Genomic DNA, 25,292 nt, shown 5'->3' on the forward strand with positions numbered 1-25,292 from the left:
CACATCCTATATGCACCTGGAGGTGGTGAGATGAGGTGAGCTGATCTCTCAAGGTATCATTCCTACTATAGGAGATTGTGTTCTCCCTCTTGTGTTCTTCACATTGGGACTGGTACCCATATCCACCAGTCATCTAAGCCAGCAGGTTCCCCATCCTCAACTCCTCCATTATCACTTCCTACCAATATACCCAGTACCTGCAATTTCTACCTCCCTAACACGCCTGGAATTCATGCCCTCCTCTGATCCACCACTCTAGTTTATGTCAGCCTGTCAGCCTTTGTCACCTGCAAATAGCCTCCCACCTGGTCTTCTGTGGGAAGACACCAGTTTGCTCCTCTCTGGACTCCATCATGCTGTCAGAGTGATTTTTCTTAACCAGATATGATGAGGTTATTTCTCTATTCAAATTCTCCTTGTTGTGGCCCTGCCCATAACCTCAAGTTTGACATTCTATCACATCTTTGCATATGTATGCATCCCTCCAGATGCACTCCATTATATCTCATACTTTAACACTTAGTGTTTCCTCTGCCAGAGTGCCCTTTCACATGACTTCACACCTACTTCTACTTCAAAACTCACTGAATGTTTTGCTTCTAGGAGGCTTCTTTCATCTGAGCTGCATCCAGATGTCTTTCCTCTAAGCCTGCTCTCTTGGGCACAATATCAGCAACTATCACACTCTTCTCAGCTGACTACAAGCAAAGACCGTGCTTTATTTGATTTGAATTTCTCAGTGCTTTTCGTGGTGCCTGATGCATGGTAGATGCTTTATTAATATTGAATAGATGGGTCAATATATAAACATTCATAGCCAGGTATTATTTATGTTAAACTCATACTATTATAGTCATAAAAAACAATTATAGTTAAATGAGAGCTAGAAACATCCCCCTTGGCCCTCCTTGGTATACTTTTATTTAAATGGAGAATTATATTACCTTTTCCTCAAGTAAGATGTTAAAATAAAAACCCAAGTTTTCTAGAGAGAAGCTTGCCATAAGATTTTAGAGATAGTGATTTTCTTTTAGGGCAAATAGATCTATAGTTTTGAGAGACTAGGGTTTTAATCCAGTTAGAGGAAAATGAACCTGAAAAGTTCATGGAAGTACATCCTTTAGGAAATACATCCTTCCATCCTTTGGGATGGAAGTACATCCTGAGACCCTACTCCCCATGCCCTTTTAAAGAATAGGATTTATCATTTGCATGGCCCAAAACCTGGAGATTATTCAATATGAAGTAGCTGATAAAATTTATCATGGCAAGACATAAGATTCTAGTGAGATTCTATGATTTTTGAAGTTGGGGTCCCTGAACTCTAAATTGAGAAAACAAATATTGATATCATGGATATTGATAGGCTCTGATCCCACAGTGCTCTTAGAAAGCTACATCAAAGGTGTTGCCTGTAACTGTCAAGTTTTGGTTTTCCCACTCAAAAAGCCAGGAGTTCGTAAATAAAATTGAACTTGATTGTGTTTCTTCTTGTGTTCCATTTGACACGCCAACCTCCTCCCTAGACAGTTACCTTAATTTTCTCCTTGTCAAATCAAGAACTCAACAGATTTAGGCCATTTTTTTCCCAACATTGGAACAAAAAAGGACTAGTTTCACCCTACTGATGATCTGGAGTTGGGATTCTGCAGTTTCTCTAGGCAAGAGAGAACCAAAGAAGGAACCATCTTGATTATTTTAAGATTAAACTTGGACATGACATTGAATGTCTCTTCCCTGAGGAATATCTTACTCCCCCCACTACTTTTTTCCCATTGAGTTATCATCATTGTGAGACTTGATCAGTGGTAACAGTGCAGAGGCTACAGGATCTAGATTCTGATCAGTTATCTCTTCAGAAAGACATCATATCATTTCCTAGGCCTAGGCAGACAACCCCATTCCAGTAGTCTACCTTGATTGTCAATAGGAGTAAGGCTGTCAGTGTCGGAAATTGGAGGACACAAACAAATACCCTCAAGAGGCATATTTTTTTCAGAATTAGAATTTTGGTGTTAAAGGAATGAATCTGTCAAAAGTTCCTTTTTAGAACACTGTGTATCTACCTGCTCCCCTTAATTTTCTACATGCTTTTTCTTTTCTTTTTCTAGTTTTATGCTAATTTTTTGTCTTTAATTTTCTGTTTTCTTTTTAATTTCTCCAGCTTTATTGAGATACCATTGACATAAAATATTGTGTAAGTTTAAGATATACAGTATGTACAACATGATTATTACCACAATAAAGTTAGTAGCCTCATCTATCACTTCACATAATTACCTTTTTGTGTATATGTGAGGTAAGAGCATGGAAGGTCCGCTCTCTTAGCAATTTTCAAGTACATAATACAGTAATTCAGTATTGTTAAGTATAGTCACCATGCTGCACATCAGATCCAGAACTTATAACTTATCTTATAACTGGAAGTTTGTACCCTGTGACCAACATCTCCCCATTTCCCTCACCCCTTAACCCCTGGCAACCACAACACAAAGTGGTGTTTATACTTATATTTATTTATAAATAAATTTATAATTTATAATTTATAAATTTATAAATTATAAATATATTATTTATACTTATATTTATTTTCAATTTCAAGAGCAGTGATAGAGTAAAAATTTCATTAAGATGAAAATGAATACTACAAACAAAAGTACCTAAAAATAACATGAAATAGTAGAATAATAAGATTATTTGAACTGAGACAATTAAGATTGTGGAAAAATATATAAAAGTAAACAAAAAGATACAATTCAATTAAAATTATGAATCCTAATTTGAAAATTCAAACATTATGATAAACAGGACATTTGTAGAATAGCTAAGAGCACAAAGTATGTACGAAACGTTCAAACATTTATTTAAATGTTGAATATGGAGCTTATTCATAATAGTCCTCCATACATGTTACCCATTGTTATTAAGGAACAAGAGCAAAAACGTAGATGTTTTTTTAAAAGAATTAATGCTGAAAATAAATAAGTAAGATTATTCATAAGAGCATATTCATAGAGGAATGAAATTTTAAAATCCATTAGTCAAGTTAATATTGAAGGATCGGGGAAGGGAATGACTGCCAAGGTGACAATATGAGGAGAGTTTGAGGGGGATGGAACTGTTGTGTCCCATGATGGGAGTGCTGGACACATGACTACACTTGTATACCACTAAGTGAAAAATATAGTAAAAGGTTAATACTAAGAAGATTGTAGGAGGAAAGCAAAAATAAATATATAATAAAAATAAAATAAAAACAAGGTATAGTTCATTGGTAAATAGAAGTGATTGTTCACTACAATAAATACACAAATAACATTCAAAGTTTATAGACATGAGTGGCATAAGGAAGATGATGTCCGTTGGTGAGAATAGTCCTCGCCAATAGAAATGAACACATTAGTATGTATCAGAACTGTCTGGAAAGATAGAAGATGGCTGTACCAACTGCCTTATGTAATTCTCTGTAAAGACATATAGGCTATTAGGGACCGGAACAAATCTCTAACAAAATGACCCATAAAATTCAGCACACTAAATCGAGAACAGATATGTGAGTATTTGTCAAAAGTACCAGCTGCCTGACGCCACTTGGCGGGCCGTCCACAGAAGACAGTACACAGCAGCGATCATTGTCATTAGCAGGGGCCAGCAGAAACAAATCTTTCTGGCCACTTGGAGAAAATGCCGTTAATAACTGTATTTTCATCTTGTTTCATTTCTTTATTATTTCCTTTTTTCTTAAAATCCTTGTCTTAAAGAGAGAGCTGTATAAAATTTTGATAATTGTATAGTTAGTGACAGTTTTATGTCTTCCAGAATTTATGGAAGGAGATGAGACAAAGAATAATGAAATAATCACATTAAATAGAAAGCAGAATAAATGGCAACAAATCCTAGGGGGAAAAAATAAGATAGGTGATTATTAGATTAGAGATTAGGGAAAGATTGCAAATTTAAATATGGTAGCCAGTCAAGGCTGAAGTTGAAAAGCAAATAACAGAAACCTGAAGGACATAAGGGAGAAAGGCGTATCTGAGGGAGTATTTCCCAGGCAAAGCATACAACAGATGCAAATGCCCTGAGGCCAGAGCATGCCTGGCATGTTTGAGGAACAATAAAGTGTCCACTGTGTAATAGATGGCTGGGGTAAGGTAAGCAAAGGGGAAAGTGGTAGGAGATGAAGATAGAGAGCTAAGGAGGACTGGGGTAGAGCATATACAACCTTTTAGGCCATGGTAGAACCTGACTTTGCAGTGTGCTATCAGAAGACTTTAAAGAGGTTTGAGTGATGTTACTTATTTGACATGATCTTATTTGTTTTTGTTTACACACATGCTCACACTGTATCTATATTCATACACATTTATTTTCAATGCCATCTGTATATTGGCAACTTTCACATCTGTGTATCTGACCATGGCCTTTCACTAAAACCCCAAATTTATATACCCACCTATGTCCTTGAGATCTCCATAGGTATAACCAATAGGTATCTCAATTTAACATGACCTAAGAACTCACTTATTTTTCTTTATCTCAGTAGGTCATACACCACTTGCCCAAGCCAAAGATATATGAGTTACCATTGAGTCTCTTCTTTCCCAAACCATTTACATCCGGTTTATAGCTCTGTTGATTTTATCGCCCAAATGTCCCAAATATGCACACATCACTTCCACAATAGCCACCCAGACAAGTACAAAAACATTTTAGGGTTTTCTAATTTTTTAATTAAAAAAATTATTTTAAACTGAGCATAACATAATAGTAACCACCTTAACTAGTTTTAAGTGTACAGTTCAGTGTCTTTAAGTACATCTACATTGTTGTGTGACAATCATCAAAACCACCCTCTTCCAAAACTCTTCGTCTTGCAAAACTGAAACTCTGTACCCATTAAGCAATAACTCCCTACTCCATCCTCCTCTCAGTTCCTAGCAATCACCATCTACTTTCTCTCTCTATGAATTTGGACTCTCTGGGTATGTCATAGAAGTAGATTCATGCAGTTTTTGTCCTTTTGTGAACTGGTTTGTTTCACTTACCATAATGTCCTAAAGGCTCATGCCTAAAGGCATGAATCAGAATTTCCTTCCTCTTTAAAGCTGAAAAATATCCCATTTTGTATATATACCCCAGTTTGTTTATCCATTCATCTGTCGATGGACACCTGAACTTTACTTACTTTTTGGCTCTTCTGAATAATTATACTGTGAGTGCAGGTGTACAGATATCTGTTTGAGTCCCTGCTTTCAGTTCTTGGGAGATGATACCCAGAAGTGGAATTACTGGATCTTATGGTAATTCTAATTAAAAAAAAACTGCAATACTGTTTTTCATAGCATTTGTACCATTTTAAATTCCCACTGGGTAACTTTCTTTTTATTTTCTTTATTTTCCTTCCGTGGTCTAGGCACAATGACCTTCTTTGATATCTCCATATACGAAGCTCATCCTTGCTTACAGGGGCTTTGTAGCAGTCATTCCCTCTTCTTGTAAAGTTTTCCACCCTGGTATTTGCTTGACTGACTCTTTCTGATCATACCTTCCTTGAGTCAGTGTCAGTTACTATTCTATCAGCATGGCACTTACAAAATCTTCTGATTTCCTTGTTTGTTTCCTCTTTCCTCTTATTTTATTGGTTTTACTTCCCCAAAAAACTATGTCCCCAGTACTTAGAACTATGACTGGCACATAGGAGATGTACAGTAATTGTTGAAATGTCATGGGGATTAATATGGTAAATTTCCTAATGTGCTATATGTGAACACTACTCATTAGTGGAAATTGGTCGTCACTCAAAACATCATAACTATTCTTTTTTTAAATTTTGTTAATGTTTATTTTTGAAAGAGAGAGAGCATGAGTGGAGGAGGAGCAGAAAGGGAGAGACAGAATCCAAAGCAGGCTCCAGGCTCTGAGCTATCAGCACAGAGCCCAACACGAGGCTCAAACCCAAGAACCGTGAAATCATGTCCTGAGCTGAAGTTGGACGCTTAACTGACTGAGCCATCCAGGCACGCTGCACCCAACCCCCCAAAATAATAACTCTTCTTTAGGAACAAATTAAACCAAGATAGGATCCATAATTCCAGAGTATAACCAAGAATGGCCGTTGACCTAGTTACTCTGATAATTCAGATTTCAGTAGAAATTTGAGGTTCATTAATTTGGATATTTCAGGCAAAATGAGTTCTTTGGTTTCAAATTATTTAAATAATTACCTTAATACTTCTCTATGCTTTATATACTCAATATTGTCCTAGAGGTACTTGTAAAATCTTTCATGTACTTCTGAGTAGTGAATTTCAGTTTCAGCCTTCAAACCGAGAGGTCTCATGTCACATACTTTCATGGCAAATTTTCTGAATTGATGTTTTATAATTCATTCCAATAGTAACCATTTTCCTAATCCATAAGGTCATCTATGTTAGAGAAAACTGATTCAGGTAGCATAAAAGGAAAATGTCATTTCTGTTTTTATATTAAGAAGTGAGTACGTGGGTACAAAGGGGCTATTCTGGATTACGAATCTCTTAGCACAGTTATCTTTATGATGAGGCCATATATTATAAATGGGTTATGTCTACACTGCCTTGATAGGCAACTTTTCTTATGGCCCTATGATCTTAAGGGTAGTAAAGCGCATTAAGTGTTTAGAGGAGGAGCCAACATGTATTCTTATGTATATACACCCTTATTTTTTATCATGTTAAAATTGTTCCCAGTTTGGATCTAGGATTAAAATTCCTTTCATACAGTGAAAAACAAACAAACAAAAAAGACAAGTCCTGTGTACCAAGAGCCCCTCTTCTTCAAGAGCCTGTTTGTACACTCATTACCATAGCCCCTTTATAACGCTCCAAGGTATGTACTTCTGTGGGTATGAACCTTACTAACCTGCAAGGGAACTACTCTATGGTTTGCAGAAAGATGGAGAAAGTTACTGTTTTGAAACATTTTAAATATTTTTTTTCCTTTTATTCTAAAAGATGTTGAGTATTGTCATTAAAATCATTAGATTTTCATATTGTCTTTAAAAAGTCATAGCACTGAATTCATTTTCTAAATGTAAGGTTAGGCAGATTGTCTTGCTGTTTTCAATAATTACTGCAAAACCTCAAAAGTGTTAAATAATTCTTTGTAGAACCCATTACATTTCAAGGACACTGGACAGTCTCTGTGGCAATAGAGTTGAAAAGTATTAATCCATTCCTTTTATCTCTTTTATTACTTTTACTTAGGGTTTCTAGTGGAAAGTCCCTTACGTTGTGTTTCTGTTGTGAAGGTTTATGTCCACATTTTGAGATAATTTTTTTATGACACCTTTGCATATTATGTCACAGGCTTCCTCAGAGCAGACAAATAAAACTTCTGCCCTTTCTGTCACTAATGGGCATCTTTGGGCAGGGTGGGGGCTAGAGGGGTGGGGGAGCTCCTTTAGAAAATGCTGCTGATGTAACATCTTTAGGATGTAGCATCTTTTAAAAAGCTGTTATTATGGGACCTACTTTAAAAACTTTTAAAAGACATGTTCCCATATATCACTTAAGCTAGAAGTATGCATGTTGAAAGCGGATAAAGTTGGTAATAGAGATTATATCACCTTTTGCTATTACATCAAGGAAACAAATATGTTGTAACATTACCTGTAATCATCAAATTATTTTGCATAATCTGACATTTGTTACCTTTAGAGATTACCAGTTAAGAAAGAAATAATGGGGGCTCCTGGGTAGGTCAGTCAGTTAAGCGTCCAACTTCAGCTCAGGTCATGATCTCACAGTTCATGGGTTCAAGCCCCATGTCAGGCTCTGTGCTGACAGCTCAAAGCCTGGAGCCTGCTTCAGATTCTGTCTCTCTCTCTCTCTCTCTCTCTCTCTCTCTCTCTCTCTGCACCTCCCTTGCTTTCACTCTGTCTCTCTTTCTCTCTGAAAAATGAATAAAAACATTATTAAAAAAAGAATGAATGAATGAACACAAATAGTTTGAATAAAGTTCGAATCACTAATATTTTGAGTACCCATTAATTGCCAGAAACTGTGCTAAGCACTTAATGGACTATTAAAGTTTAGATGGGCACATTCTTGCTTAAATTTCTTCCCAGAATACTTACATGATTTTCAAAAAATAGGCTACATATGCCTGTATTAACCCTATCAAAATATTTATCATGGTATATTATAACTGCCTTTTTACTTGTCTTTCCCATTAAACTGTGAACTCCAAGAGTATATGTTTCATGTTTGCCATATTCACTCTTGACCTGTATCCTGATCATCATGGGATACCTTGACCCATTCCCCCAACATAGTAGGTGCTCATAAATATTTATTAGTTGAATGATGAGAATCATCCAGAAAACGCATCATTTCTTTAACCATGGGACCAGAGGGAAGAAAGATAATGTAAAAGTCAGAATGCCAATTTATTAATTTTCAACACACAATCTCCTTCAGAGAAAATTTATGTCAGGGTAGCACGTACATTTACTCCCTAACAGCTAACATGAGTTGGTGCTACTCATAATGAGTGCTTTTATACTTTATCTCATTAAATCTTCTCAGCACCCTATGAGAATATTACTATCCTTAGCCTCATTCTGCACGTGAGGAAACTGAGGCTTAGGTCTTAAGGTCTCTCTGAGATGGTGAGTATACAGTATAAGTTGGAATTCTTATTCTCAGAGCTCAGGCTTTGAAGCAATCAAAATTTGGAATGCCACTTTAATTAAAAGGTAATCTCAGGGGCGCCTGGGTGGCGCAGTCGGTTAAGCGTCCGACTTCAGCCAGGTCACGATCTCGCGGTCCGTGAGTTCGAGCCCCGCGTCAGGCTCTGGGCTGATGGCTCGGAGCCTGGAGCCTGTTTCCGACTCTGTGTCTCCCTCTCTCTCTGCCCCTCCCCCGTTCATGCTCTGTCTCTCTCTGTCCCAAAAATAAAAAAAAAATAAAAAAAAAAAAGGTAATCTCAGAGAAGATAAATAACTTCATGAGGGTGCACAGCTAGGAAGTGACAGAGCCTGGTATTAAATGAAATTTGCACACTCTGAAGTCTGTGTGGCTACCATCTCGGCCACTGTCTCTTTTTCTTCAATAATGAGTGTACTTTTCAGAGATGCACTAAATTATGGGTCAGGTACAGTCTTAATCATGCTGATTTGCCCTAAACTGTTTCACCTGACATTTTGAGAAAAAACTGCTTGATTTTCCTATTTAGTTAAATGAGAATAAAATAATCCTTGGGCAAGACCATTTTTGACATTTCATTTCCCTTCCTATTGTTCTTACATCCTCTTTGATTTCACCCATTAGTGATGATACCTAAGAAGAATTATATGGGGGGAAAACAGCTGAAAGGGGAAAAAAAGCTATTAGAATAAGGATGTGTGATGCTACATGCCTATGGAAGGAACTCAGTGCCCTCTCGTGCTTAAGGAATTCTGTGAAACATGGAAAATGGATACAACACGCTGACACTAGGGAGAACTTGGGCAATAAGTGATGCACTATTTGAGAATTCATGGAATATGGTATCAAATGTTCTTTAAATGGGAAGGTTTACCATGCTCTATGTTCTATTATGAGACAGGCTGATGTTTACCCCTCTTTGAATTCTAGAGTCTCAAGTCCCTGACCAGCCAAGCTCTCTTCACGTGAGGCCCCAGACCAATTGCATCATCATGAGTTGGACTCCTCCCTTGAACCCAAACATCGTGGTGCGAGGTTACATAATTGGTTATGGCGTTGGGAGCCCTTATGCCGAGACAGTGCGTGTGGATAGTAAACAGCGATATTATTCTATTGAGAGGTTAGGTGAGTAGCAATGTTTTTTATTCTATTAAAGGAAGTAAATGATTTATGTGAAATTATTTTCTTTCTTGGAAACTTGTTCTTCAGAATTTGATTTTAATATGTAGCACATATTAATTCTTAAAACGAGTCTCTCTCTTTTTCTATCTCCTGTCAGTCTACACACACACACACACACACACACACACACGTTTGCATGCACACACATGTATACACACACACCCATGTTTTTCCTCTCTGAATTTTGCATTGGGGAATTTTATTTAGAGACATTCACAACAGTGGGTGCTCTACTGTGTACTCTTGTTTATGTGCCAGAGGATACAAAAAGATAATTGTATTAATTTTCTTTTTCCCTGGTCAACAGAAACTTCTAATCTTAATAATTCTTATAAAAAGAAAGTCTACACTTTTTTGTCATTTTTTTCTCACTAGGAGAATATTCTGTCAAATTTTCTTTAACACTGAATTATCTAGTCACATTGCCCTCTTTTCCTTTAGTATTTATAGGCAAAACGTTGTGACTATGCCATTATGACCATAAAACAAAAGGTGAAACAAGGAATTTTCTTATTTGTTTCATGTTTATTATTCTGAGAGAGAGAGAGAGAGAGAGAGAACAAAGCAGGGGAGGGGTAAAGACAGGGAGAGAGAGAATCCCAAGCAGGCTCCACACCATTATCAGGGAGACCAATTTGGGGCTTGAACTCATAAACCACAAGCTCCTGACCTGAGCTGAAATCAAGAGTCAGATGCTTAACTGACTGAGCCACCCAGGTGCCCCGAAACAAGGAATTTTCAGTCAAGCCTGTAAACTTAGTTGTCAAACTCCTCTCTGCATGCATTCCAACCTCTTATCATCTTCAACCTCATTTGACTAAATACAATACTTGACTTATGACATTTCCTAATCCATTGAAAATTTGTTCATTTAGACAGGGCTAATGTGTAATGAAAGGGTTCACATCCATTTTATATATGATTTTCCATAGTATAATTAGAGATTATATCATTGACAGAGAGAAATCAAAGGAATATATGTCATACATAGGCTGCTAAGAAGTTAAACTAGTCTCATAAAGCACAAAGCAAGTTGATTCTACCTGTTGATTTAACTCCGTATTATTTGCAGTGAAGCACATTGACCTCCTCACTGGGAATATTACCTGATTGGTGGAGGTAGGGGATGCTACTTACTTGTGATTTCTTTCACAAACAGAACATTTGTGATGAGTAACTTGATTTGAATTTAAATACCTTTCCTTGCAGTAGCAAGAAAAGATTTTCTCACTGCAGGAGGAAAATTACACTGACACGTTCTCTCTATAATTGCCTCAAACACTAATAAGAAAAGTACCTACTGAAAATCTCCACAATTCTAGTTAGCTCGGCATTTAGAAATAACATTCTCAGTCAGTCCCCGAGTTTGAATGTTAAGGCAATCACAGAACATACTCTATGACCGTCAGATCTATGTTGAAGGACTGCCATTTGTCCACTATTCAGTGGGCATCACCTCTGACAGTTGATCATGATGCCACCCAACAGAAGGAGAGATCCCCATGGCCCGTCCCAGGCTCTGCTGCCATGAGAGTGTGGTGCAAAGTCAGAATGAAGTCATAAAGGAAAACCACATTGTCTTGCTGTATCCCTTTGGTAGTGATGTTCTTTTCTACAAGCAGACTTTCCAGGAGTCTCCTAGGCTAGCAAAGTTGAGGCTTTTGGGAGATCTCTCCAGGCAGATCTCTCCACATGCTTACAAAGGAAACAAGCTCTCGTTGTTTAGAGAGCTAAGAAAACTGTTAAAGATAAAATGGATATGAACCTATCTCAATGATAGATAATCATGTGTTTATTACACTTTAAAGCTTATCTGGAAAAAGATAAGTTACACACATACATTTACACACACATACGCACATACACATGTGGATATATACATAAGTATTTAAGTTCTACCAGCTGATACTTTTCTAATATAGTCCTATGTCTTAACATAAAATAAGAAATAGAAGTGTTATATTCTTATTGTTCAAGTATCTGCATAGTTAAACAGAGAAACTGGTATTTTTTCAACATGTGTATCACTATTTACCCAGAGTGTATATTAAACATATCTATATCTATATATCCATATCCATATCTATATATCACAAGATGCTATGAAACTAGTCTGCTTCTTTAATGTTTAAAAGAATAAACAAAGCAATCAGTGGTTTCTTTGCAAAGTTTGAATGTGGACTTGAGTGAATCCTTTATCCTCTTAAAAGTTGGAACTTAAGATGTCTGACATAAACTTTGGCTAAATAGTAGAATATATATTTTAAGGACTGTATAACAGTTATACAATTAAAAACGAATTAAAGAAAGTTATAATCTGTTAAAGCATGGCGTCAGCTATAACTTCAAGTGTCATGGTTGTATTTTAGTCTATAAAAAAGCAATTTGGTTTATAATTGACCAATAAACTTCCTCTTCTCTTTGATAGGAGACCAGAACTTTCAAACAGCATTTTGTTTATCAGGCATAATAATTTAATATTTAGACACCAGGCACTGTGACCTGCTTCAGGACAACAAATATAATACTGTTTTGAACAACATCTAATGTTGCCTGATTTAAAACAAAGCTTACCTAGTGTAGACATAGAGTTTCATTAGCCAATGTTTGTACTGTTAGATATTTATAATTAATCTTTTGACATCGTATTCCTTTTAGTTTAAGAGCCCTAAATGCCAGTTTTGATGTATATGCATGGTATAGATTCATAAGATCTGAATTCTAGCCATGTTTGGCAACATTAATTTGAAACCAAGCTCCTCTTTCAAAAACTCACTATTTACCTACTAACCTATTCATCAGTCTATCAATTGATCAATTTACCTACCTCTACATCTTTATGGAGGTATTTGTAAGTGTATAAACTGTACATATCTAAAGCGTACAATTTGTTAAGTTTTAAAAGGGCTTTATTGTGACATAACTGACAATAAACTGTGTTTTTCAAATTTCTTCTTTAATTTCTCTCAGTAATATTTTACAGTATTCAGTATAGGAAATCTTGAAAGTTTTTGTTAGATTTAGTCAAAATATATATATTAGGCCAATATCTATATATCTATATATGTATATGGATATGTATATGGATATCTATATCTATATCTATGTGTATGTCTGTGTGTGTTTATTAAATTTAGTCCCTATGTATATGTGTGTATATTAACTATTTTAAATGGGATTGTTCAAGTTCATTTTCTAGCTGTTTGCTGTTGGTATAGGAGAATACAACTGTTTTTAAGCACCAATCTAGTATCCCAAGACATGTTACATTCACGTATTAGTTCCAGTAGTAGAATGCTCTGGAAATTCCCATGTAAACAAGCGTATCATATGTAAGGAGGAACAGCTTTACAGTTAATTTCTGATCTCCTGCCTTTAACTTATTTCTCTCGCTTTCTCTTGGTTAAGATCTTTAGTAAAATATTGAATAGAAATGGAAGCAGGTATTTTTGTCTTGTTCCTGATCTTAGGGGAGGCATGAAATGGGATATTAGGTATAGGTTATTCATAGGTGTCTTATCAGATTGAGGAAGCTTTCTACTTTTCTAGCTTTCTAGGAATTTTTATCATGAATATTTGTTGAATTTTTGTGTAGTAGGTTTCTAGCTCTTTTTCCTCCTTTATTATTATTTTTTTAATATGGTGAATTATATTGATTGATTTTTGAGGGGTAGCTAATCTTGAATTTCTCATACAGATCAATGCATGATATATTACCCTTTTCTTATCTTGTTGGATTTGATTTGTTAATATTTATTAAGGATTTTTGTGCCTATATTCATGAGATGTATTTGTCTAGTCATATTCATTAGATATATTTGTCTATTATATTAATAAGGTATATTTGTCTACAATTTTCTTTTCATATAGTGACTTTATCCATTTTTTTTAATTAAAGTCATACTGGTCTCCTAAAATCAGTTGGACAATTTGTTCTTCTGTCACTGAAAAAGTGTGTGTAGAATTTATATTTCTTATTCCTGGAATATTTGATAGAATTCACTAACAAAACCACCTGGATCCAAGATTTCCTTTTTAAGAAGGCTTTTGATAATGAATTTAGCTTCTTTAACACATATAGATATTTTTGTATTTTGTATTTTTTTCTTGTGCTGATTTTGGTAAGTTACAATTTTCATGACATTTGTTTACTTCATTTTGTCATGTTTGTTGGCATAGAATTGCTCATTCATAATGGTCTTTTATTATCTGCAGTGATAACTGCTGTTTCATTTATGATGTTGATCATTTATGTCCCTTCTATTTTTTGTGATCAGTCTAGGTGTAGGGGCTTATCAATTTTGCTGATCTTTGAGGCTTTAACATTACTAATTACTGGCTGTCTCCATTTTGTTTCTTTCATATCTGCTTTTACTCTATTTTCCTTCTTGTACTTATTGTACAATTTCTCTCTATTTCTAATTTCTTAAGGTGCGACCTCATGAAGTAGGTTTTTAAAGTTATTTGTGTTCTCTAAGCACCCTTCCCTTACATCCCACAAATGTTGATATGTTGTCTCTTCATTATCATTTCGTTAAAAATATTTTCTAATTTCCCTTGATTTATTTTTCCCTTTATTAAGTGCATTGCTTACTTTTCAAATTTTGTTTTTTCCTAGACATCTTGTTATTATTGATTCATAAATTTCTTTTTAATTTTTTTAATGTTTATTTATTTTTGAGAGACAGAGAGAGACAGAGCATGAGCAGGGGAGGGGCAGAGAGAGGGAGAGAGAGAGAGAGAGAGAGGGAATGAATCTGAAGCAGGTTCTAGGCTCTGAGCTGTTGGCACAGAGCCTGATGCAGGGCTTGAACTTACAAGCCGTGAGATCATGACCTGAGCCAAAGTTGGACGCTTAACCGACTGAGCCACCCAGGTGCCCTGTTATTATCAATTTTTAATTTTATTTTATCATGATTAGGAAATACACTCTGACTTTAATATCTTTAAACTTATTGTGACCTGTTTTAATTTTGTTGAATGTACTATGTGAACTTGAAAATCATGTGTAGTTTTCAATTATTAGATATAGAGTTCTATAAATGTCAATTAGATCAAGGTCTTTGATATGATTTCCTCAATCATCTGTGTTTCTTACTAAAGTTTTTGATCAATAGTTTGTTAATAGCTAAGATGGTGTGTCAAATCACCTTTTATAAACATGGAACCATTTTTGTCTCCCTCTAATTCTGTTGATTTGATTGCTTCATTTATTTTGGGGGTCTGTTATTAAGCCAATACACATTTATAATTGTTCTTTTTTCTTAGTAAATCACCTCATTTACACTACAGATGCCTGTCGCTAGACTTAATGTTAACATTATTTATGCCTTCTTATACTTACAGTTTACATGGTGTATCTTTTTCATCTATTACTTTCAGCCTATATCTTTGTATTTAAAGTTATTCTGCGTCTTGTAGGCAGTTTATAGTTGAGTCTTGCTATTTTCATTGGAGTTTTTAAGCCATTAGTATTTAATGTAAAATTTAATGTTAATGTAAAATACATGAATGGTTGAATTTAGGTCTGTTATTTTACTTTTATTTTCTGTTTCTCCCATCTCCTTTTCATTTATCTTTATGAACTCCCTAGCTCAGAAAACAAAAGTGATTATTTATAAATGTCCAGATGCAGTCATTGCTTTTCCAACTGAGATTATTTCTACAAGGACTTTTGTTCATCCTCATCTAATTAGCCCATTTAAAACTATTACATATTTTAAACAGAACTGGCGGAACCCTTTCACCACCATCGACGTGGATTAGCAGAGATCTACAGGGAACTAATATTCATAAACCTTTGGTATCACCCTATGAAAGGAAGAATTATAACTTTAGAGTTTTAATGATCACTGTTACTTGTTTTGAAGTGTTACAACCCCAGTACAAAAAGATAGTTTTAGGTTTTTTTTAAGAATGTTGAGTTATTATTTGCTTTTATTATTATCCTTTCACTGATGTTTATTAGATGATATGGTTTTAATAGACTCCTATTTTAAAAAACATAGTCTAAGCATACTAAAAAGTAAAAAAAAATTAATGGCATTCTGGATATGGGATCAATTCCATATTTTTCTCTCTGTCACAGTGTTTAATCTTGGGAAAATTATTTGAACTCTAGCTGTATAGTATTTCAGTGAAAATGGAGAATAAGAGTCTTTCATTCCCAATTTTACAGTGTCAGAGAGTTAACAGATTTTGAAAAAAAATAATAGAAGTGGAAAAATTGGTCTTTGTAAGAGATATAAATTTCAAACTTTTATTGTAATTGCTGCAAAAATATCAGTTTTGCCTTAATTAAAAATATTCAGGTTTTAAAGGTAAATTTATTTCCTGTTTCTAACTATCAAAAATCCTTTTTTATAACAGTGATTGAAAATATTTTACTTTGGACTGTTTAGTAAAAAACAAAACAAAATTAAATTAAAAGATAAAATAAAATAAAGTTATTAAATTAAATTAATAAAAGAAAAGAAAAAAGAAAAAAAGAAAATGGGTGTTCCATTTTTGATTACATTTGTTCATAATCCAGTGGTATCAAATGTGGGTTTAAAGTCTGTCTTTAATGATGGATTATAGGTCATGTGTGCACAGGAGTCTTTTCAGTAACCACAGTGTGGGATTCTTGAAGCCTCAATTTTTTCATCTGTGAAGCAGGATACTATGATACCTTACAAACTTTCTGTGAGATTCAATTGAGATAATAAAGTAATGCCATTTGCAATTCTTTAAAAAGTTAGAAAAATGTTAGCACAAGTTAGCACATGTGAATAAGGCATTGTCCTATTATCATTTGATACATCGATGGTTTAGCAAATATAAATAATACAGTTACATAAGCTTTGAATTGTGTGCTTATATAAACTTTGAAGTTTATAGTGTTTTGGTTTGTCTCTACCTAAAAGTAATCTGTATCAAATACAATTTAAAAAATAGTTGAGGATCCCAGGGTTTTAAACCCTAATAATTCACCAACTGTATAATGTTATATAAAACATATTTATTTACTGAAATTAATATGAATCAAAAATCTAAACAACACAGTGACATTCAATTCAGTGTGAAAGACAAAAATGTAAACTCCTGTTTTCAGCAATAATAGAATACTGATTCAAAAATCCTGAGTGGGAGAGTTAGATTCATTCAACATGAGCACTGGTTGCTCAGAGAGGAGTGGTGAGGGAAGGGGAAGAGAAAAGGTCATTCCATGAGTTGATTATTTAGAATATATCAGGAAGAATGGATTTTATCTTTTATGATTTTTTTTTCTGAGGTTAGTGTCTTCTAAACCTATAGACATTTTCTAGCAATCTTTAAAGGCAGGCTTAGGGTGATTCATTAATAATATATATCATTCTATTTGTAACTCTTTTCTCACTTCTACTCCCTGAGGTCCAAAGCAGATGCATTGTCTTATACCTGGTAAATTTTCTATGGCTATTTGGAAGAATCTGTTACAAAAGACGAATACCATTATTGAACTAGAACAGAAAAATATCTCATTGGGGTTATATATATATATATATATATATATATATATCTCCTTAATAATATAATACTACCTCACTATACATATATATAGTATATATATATATATATATATATATATATATATATATATACACTACATATTAGAAGTCTCCAAATCTCCCCCTCTTTGTTCTCCTTTTTTTAAATAACGCTTTCACATTTTACCTTGTATTTTACAATCTGAGTTATTAGTTGTAAATCAAACTGGTAAAATAAAGGACTATGATAGCAAGAGAACTAAAAAAAAAACTCAAAGCTAATTTTTTAAGGAAAAAAGTTAAAATGTTACATTAACACACTCAAATAAATATTGTCATCAATGCAAAGACCTGGCACTTTAGTATGGAGAGGGAGGGTAGGACCAAATTCCACCTTGATGAGGGCTTGTACTAGAACACATTACTTCAGGGAAGTTTTACTTTCTATAGGGAAAAACAAGGTGTTCTGGTAAAATTAAATCCCTTTAATTCAACAAGAGAATAATACAATCTAGAGACACATTTCTAAAATTTATGATCAAAAAACAAGTCCTACTTCAGGTATGAGTATCAGAGTTTCACCATGGAGTTCTGTGAATTATTGTCCTATGAGCTAGGGTCAGAGCTAACATGGAGAGAAGAGAGAAAAATGGATGTCTGGACATTTTTCTTTATTAAGCAGTTATACTCCTGGGTTAATATTTATCCTTTTACTTCTATCAGTGTTTTCGCCCATGTAATTTGAAATTCCATTTTTAGTTGCAAAATTTTTGAGGATTATTATGTCCACTTGATAAATTAGCCACTTTATTATTCATGAACTATTCCTCTTTATCAGAGGTAATATTCTTTGATCCAAAGTCAACTTTGTGTCTGATATTCATATAACAATTGCAGTCTAATTTTTGTTTGTGTATTAGCATGACTTATTTTTTCATTATTTTACTTTCAAACTATTTGCATCTTAAATTTAAAGTAGTGGTTTTTTTTGTAGGCAGCTTATAGTTGGGTCTTGCTCTTTTATATAATATGACAATCTCTGACTCTTAATTGAAGTGTTTGGGCCATTTATATTTAATGAGAATATTGCCATGATTGGGTTTATATCTACCATCCTGCTCCTTTTGTTTCATTTGTTGCTCTGTTGTACCATCTACTATTTGTGCCCTTTTTCATTTCTATATCTTTTTAGGTTAGTTGAGTATTTTTAATAATTTATCTTACATCCTTTGTGGGCTCATTATCTGTAACTCTTTTGCTTCTTTAGTGATTACTTTAGAATTTATGGTGTGTATCTTTAATTTATTACTATTGACCTTACAAAAATATTATATCAGTTCACAATAAATTTTTATTTTTTTCTTTAAACAACAAAATATCCTTTAAAGGTTAAAAATAAGAAGATGTATTTTATATCTTAACTACACAATTACCATTTTAGTGTTATTTATTAACCCATATGTTCAACTGGCATTATTTTTCTTTGTTCCTGAAGGACTTCCTTAATATTTCTCGGAATGGAATTATGCTGGTGATGTTTTTTTAAACCTTTGTACATCTGGAAAGATTTTATTTTGTCTTTGTTCTTTAAATACATTTGCACTAGAGATGGAATCTAGGCCAACAATTATTTTTTGTATATTCAATGATACCCCTTTACCATCTCCTATATTGCCTTGTTTTTAACAAGACTACTGCACTCATTATTATCTTTATACTTCTGTACACAGTGTGTCTTTCTTCTCTGGATGCTTTGAAGATATTTTTCTTTGCCACTAATTTACACAATTTTATTGTTATGTATCTGTGTAGTTTTCTTTAAATTTCTTCTGCTTGGTACTTGCTGAGACTCGGATATGTGGATTTATTTGTTTCATCAAATTTGGAAATATTTTGGCCATTATTTCTTCAAATAGTTTTTTCTTTTTTCAAAAAAATGTTTTAATGTTTATTTATTTTTGAGAGAGAGAGTGACCACACATGAGCAAGCAGAGGAGAGGCAGAGAGAGATGGACACACAGAATCTGGACAGGCTCCAGACTCTGAGCTGTCAGCAGAGTGCCTGCTGCAGGGCTCGAACTCATAAACCCTGAGATCATGACCTGAGCTGAAGGCAGATGCTTAACTCACTGAGCCACCAGGTGCTCCTCAAATAGTTTTTTTCTTTCTCCTACTCTCGCACCTCTCAACCAGGTGCTCCAATTATACATATGAACTGGTTCTTTAGGTTGTACCATGGTTCACACATTTTTTGTTTATTTTTTTCCAGTCTTTTGTCTTTGTTTCATTTTGGATAGTTCCTATTACTATGTCCTTAAAACCACTATTTTTTTCCTGACTGATATGATCTTAATTCCATGTAGGGTATTTTTTTCATGTTACACATGGTAGTGTGCATCTTCAGATGGTTGGTTTGGGCCTTTTCTATGTATTCCACATGAATCTGCTTAATCTTTCCTCTTCCTTCTTGAACATATGGAGTATAGTCATGGTAACCCTTTAAATATTTCATCTAAAGTTTCTTTTATTTGTGTCATTTCTGGGTCTGCTTCCATTGATTAATTTTTCCCCTCATTATTGATTGTATTTTCCTGCTTTTTGCATGTTTGATAATTTTTGTGTGCTTCTTACAAATTGTATTTATCTTACTGGATGATGGAGAAGTTTTTTAAATGTTTATTTTTATTTGTTTTGAGAGAGAGACAGAAAAAGAGTCTGAGCAGGGGAGGGGCAGAGAGAGAGAGAGAGAGAGAGAGAGGGAGAAACCCAAGGAGGTTCCACACTGTCAGTGCATAGCCTGATGCAAGGCTCAAACTCAGAAACCATGAGATCATGAGCCAAAACCAAGAATTGACCCTCAACTGACAGAGCCACCCTATGCCCCGAGATTTTTTTTGTTTTTAAATATATTCTTGAGTTTTGTTCTAGGATGCAGATACTTAGAAAATCTTGAACCCTGTTGAGGCTGGTGTTTAAGCTATTACACCAGCTAATAGCATCAGTCTAATTTACCTTGATTCTGAGGTAATATCTTCTGAATACTGTACCCAAAATTCTATGAATTGTGTGTTTGTCCATCTGACTGGTGGAATTCCACTTTTTCTTGGCCCTGAGTGAGCACTAAAGGTTTTTTTTTTTTTCTTTGCTTCTGTTGGGTGTTTTTTTTCCACCCATGGGAAATTTTCTCATAAATATGCACTGATAAGTACTCAGATGAAGACTCAAGAGAGATGGTCAGTAGACCTCTAAAATGCTTCTTCTGTGCATTTCCCTCTTCCTTTCCTTACAAACTCCAATTGCTTGGGTCATCTCAAACTTCAAACCCCATGTTCTTAATTCAGGGAGACCACTGGGCTCCTTCTAGTATTTCCCTTTCTCTTCTGGAGCTTGGAAACTTTCTCAAAGCAATAAGCTGGGAAAGTCAAAGGGCTCATTTTGTTTCTCTTTTCTCAGAGATTGCTGACCTGATCTGTTTGATGTCAAATATCTAAAAACTGTTCTTTCCTATATTTTGTCTGTTTTATTTTGTTTTGTTTGATGTTGATCCAGGTAGGAAGGTAGATCAGTTCTTATTAACCTATTTTGATCAGAAGTAGAAGTCCTTTAATACACAGTTAAACAATCATTTAATAATTTAGGTATGCCAAAACTTTCAGCTTTTCAAGAATGCCAAAGATGCCAAACTATATCATTTCTGTTTCCTGATTTCTGTCACAAATCTAATAAAAAATGAATCCTAACTGTCATATTGTATTTTTGGAGAATAAATTCAACTTGAGTGCTTTTAGAAATGGGTCTCTTAGCCTGTGGAGAAATGAACCTTTATAACTCCCAGAGTGCATTCTGAGTTCAGTGAATACAATGTAAATTATAATGTTAACCTCAGCTTCACCCCCCCATCAAAAAAATCCCTTCATGCATGGAATATAGAAGTTTTGAGTTTATGACATGCAAACATTTTAAATCAGAAAAATCAATGCACTATAGCAACTTCAAAAATAGTTGACATACATGAATAAAGAATGAATAAGCACAATATGGAGAACATTTTATTATTTTGAAATGAAGTCCATTATCGGGGTTGGTTAACAAAATTCTGTTTTGTATTTTTTGAAGCAGAGTATAAGAAGAATTGTGGAAAGTGATTTCTGACCCAAAGTCTGAAAAGCTTGATTACATAAAACCCATTGAAATAAGTCATTTAATGGTAAAGAAAGTAAAAAAGGAGGTAGATTTGCCCCCTTATTTGTCCCTAATTATCTTATTCAGAGCATTTACGTACACTAAAGCAATAGTGAACATAACTCCAGCAGTGTTTCAGACTGGAGGATCAGAATAGATCATTGAAATTCATACATGGTATGCTGTATAAGCTATTTCAGAAGGAGGTCAACTTACCTGGTTGTTATTATTTTGTAATTTTGTTATTTACACAGGGAATTCCTCCTTATTTTCAAATTAATATTAGTAATTTTATAATACAATATCATTCTGACAATTTTAATGAATGGGCTCTAAGATGGAGTTTCTATAGGAACATGTGACTGCCTATTGTTGATGTCAGTTTTGATTGTAGATGTCTCTTATCTTTGCTGTGGATTATTTCTCCCTGTCAATACTATTTACCCAATATCTATATTTTAAATTTGTGAATGGGATATGACTCTAATAAATCTAAAGAACAATATATCTTCTTATTTTCTTGGCACTTATAATCTCTTTGAAATTCACCTTAATGGGTTTCAATGCTTTCATTTTATGTAGATGAATTCAATATAACATGATGTATATTCTCTAAATCATAATTTCATTTTCATATGTTGACCATTTATTTGACATTACTAAAAGCATTAAATGGATGAATTTTCCACAGTGCAGGCAGTTAATTAGAAATATGTATATAGAAATATATTCTAATATGTTATAATATTAGAAATTGAATTGTTTTATATATAGTTAATATATATATTAGAAATATGTATTATATATTGGAAATATATATTTCTAATATATATACATTGGAAATATATCCTTCATATATATATATATGTATATATATATATATTAGACATATATATTAGAAAAATGGCTTATTATTTGTCACCAACGTTATTACATATGATTATTTATTGAGTGTTAAGCATAAGATACTATGTTGAGGTTAGTGAAGGGTACTAAGAAATGTAGGACATATTCTCTGACATATTACAGGCTCCCAAAGACTTATATGATAAGCAGAACATAATTTCCTTAAAAAAATAAGTGAGGTCTAAGGTTTCTATGAGAATAGTAATTGCATTGGTTGGTTGGAAACTTACTTGGATATGAGGTTGTTAGAAGAGTTTTGGTAGAAATACTGGCTTGAAAATTTTTATTTAAAGGATGGATAGGATTCATTCTCATAGGAGAAGATACAGTGTGGTATGTACAAGATTACAAAGTCAAGAGAAAGCAAAGGAGGTGTAGGCCTAGTAAATTAATCTTAGCTAGCACTGGCCATTTGTGCCCTATGCATTGGTCATTCTCTTTAAATGCTCTGTTCAGTATCCAGAATTCTCAAGGTGGAGCACTTGACATTCTTATAAGGACATTTGGAGTCTAATTTCTGACACCCTTACTTACTTTGGAGAGTCCTTAATCAGTACACAGTTGAGTGGTTCCTGACTTACCCTGCCATCTTGACATTATATCCTGGCTTCCTCCCTGGATATCCAAGGGTGCTAGTGATAATAAAAACTTTGTTATCTTTCTTAAGACTATGCCTGGGCTTTTAATTGCTTTGGGGGTAGTGGTAAGGGGAGAACAGGATATGGGACAGATAGCTGAGATTTAGATAATTAAGATTTATATAGCTAAGAATTTAAAGAAATCTACGTTTAAAAAGTGGCAAATTATTTCATTAGATAATGCGTCAAAAATGTGTATGTTTTCTAGATATTCTGTGCATATGGGTGTAGGTGTGTGGGTATATGTGTTTTAGTGATCAGTATTCCATTGGACATATGTGGAGGATAAGACATATACTAGTCATGAGACTAGTACAGGTAAATTAACAAATTAAGGACAGTAATTTAACAGAATCTATTATCTCTGACAATGTCTATTCTGAAACATATTAATTGGTTCAAGTAATCAGATATAATATCTAATATATAAATTACTTTCATATTTTTTTAAATAACACTGTCGCTTTGGAGGGGCCATTGGTGATGCATAGCCCAGATTTTAGAAAAACATTGTAATCATACTTGGAAATATGTTATCTTAAATTCTACTCAGTGAGAATGGCTGTTTCCTAAACTAAACATTTTACTATGTCTTTAGAATAAGAAAAAAATGGCCATATCATTCACAAATAACAGATTCTGTTATAAATCATTAAAAGACAGCAAGTTGGGTTGTATTTCTACTGTTGTATTATATGTTAATTTATGTAAACAGTAAGTAAAGCAGAACTACAACAAGTTTTTCACCCCCTTAAATCTCTTGTGAAAACCACTTATTTCATTAGTAGAGATTAAATATCTGTGTTGATAGTCTAGAGTATTTCTGAGAAGTCATAGTGTTCTCAGGCAAGGGATCATTTTTTTTCTAGAAGTATTTGAGTGACTGTCAACATAGTTTTCTTAACAATTAGCAGACAAGTGACATTTTAGAAGTCACTGGTTTTTTAGATATGCCTCTTTATAAAGTATAATGGTTTGAATAGAGGCCCCACCAAAAATATGTCCACTTCCTAAACCACAGAACCTGTGAGTTGGAAAAAGGGCTTTTTCCACCTTCTCTGAAAAAGGGGTTTTTGCAGATATAATTAAGTTAAGGATCTCTGGATAAGATTCTCCCAGATTATTAGGACGGCCCTAAATCCAAGGACATATCCTTATAAGAGACACACAGAGGGAGGAAGAGAAGATCGTGTGAAGACAGAAACAGAGACTGGGACAGTGTAGCCAGGAAGAATGCTGGGAGCCACCAGAGGCTGGAAAAGGCAAGGAAGGATTTTCCTTTAGAGCCTCCAGGGCATGTGGCCCTGAAGACACTGTGATTTGGACTCTAGCCTTCAGAACCGTGAGAGAATAGATTTTCAACTTAAGCCACCAAGTTGATATACATTGTTAAAACAGCCCTGGGAAAGCAATAATAAAAATAACTTCTTTTTTAACCTCCTTTTTTTTTTTAAGTCCTGAATCAGGTCCCATCTACTTTCTAAAGCAGCATGACCAATATTAATAATAATAATTAAAGGGGCGCCTGGGTGGCTCAGTCGGTTAAGCGTCTGACTTCAGCTCAGGTCACGATCTCGCGGTCCGTGAGTTCGAGCCCCGCGTCAGGCTCTGGGCTGATGGCTCAGAGCCTGGAGCCTGCTTCCGATTCTGTGTCTCCCTCTCTCTCTGCCCCTCCCCCGTTCATGCTCTCTCTCTGTCTCAAAAAAAAAAAAAAAAAAAAATAATAATAATAATAATGAAAAGTTAAGAAAGAGCTCAACCCAAAAGGCAACATTGGCAAAAGAAAGCATTAGAGTAGCAGGAAATGACCATGTAAGAAGATTCTTGGTGGTGGCATTAGATGCAGAAGAAGGATGGTTCTCACTTTGCAGTCAAGGGAATATTATCTCAATTATCCAAAGGAATTGTGTTCTTCTGGCTAGTCAGCCACACCTCTTATGCTAATGTCTGGAAGCAAATTAGGAAGTGAATACCAACCTTGCATTTATTCCTGTCTACCAAGGCCTTTGTTTTTCAAGAAGAGACAGAAAAGACACTTGGATGGAATACAATGAATACTGCACAGAGGGTTTTTGTTTGTTTGGTTTTGGGGTTTTTCCAAGCTAAGAGCAAAGCGTATTTACAGTAAAGAAATCAAATTATTTCTAAATAAATAAATAAAAGCAGAGCCAGGAATTATACCCACC

General features: G+C 34.3%; 1 protein-coding gene across 4 annotated transcripts in view; it reads left to right on the top strand.

Moving 5' to 3' along the window:
- DCC (DCC netrin 1 receptor) overlaps positions 1 to 25,292 on the top strand; it is a 1,128,596-nt gene that overhangs the window by 955,977 nt on the left and 147,327 nt on the right. For all 4 annotated transcript variants that reach the window (XM_053902733.1, XM_019464025.2, XM_019464024.2 and 1 more), the window contains exon 15: positions 9,621 to 9,815. In XM_053902733.1, the coding sequence (XP_053758708.1) occupies positions 9,621 to 9,815 (195 nt within the window). The remainder of the gene's footprint in view (positions 1 to 9,620; positions 9,816 to 25,292) is intronic.

The sequence above is a fragment of the Panthera pardus genome, unplaced genomic scaffold (assembly GCF_024362965.1).
Source record: "Panthera pardus isolate Hobbes unplaced genomic scaffold, ASM2436296v1 HiC_scaffold_15, whole genome shotgun sequence".
NCBI lineage: Eukaryota > Metazoa > Chordata > Mammalia > Carnivora > Felidae > Panthera > Panthera pardus.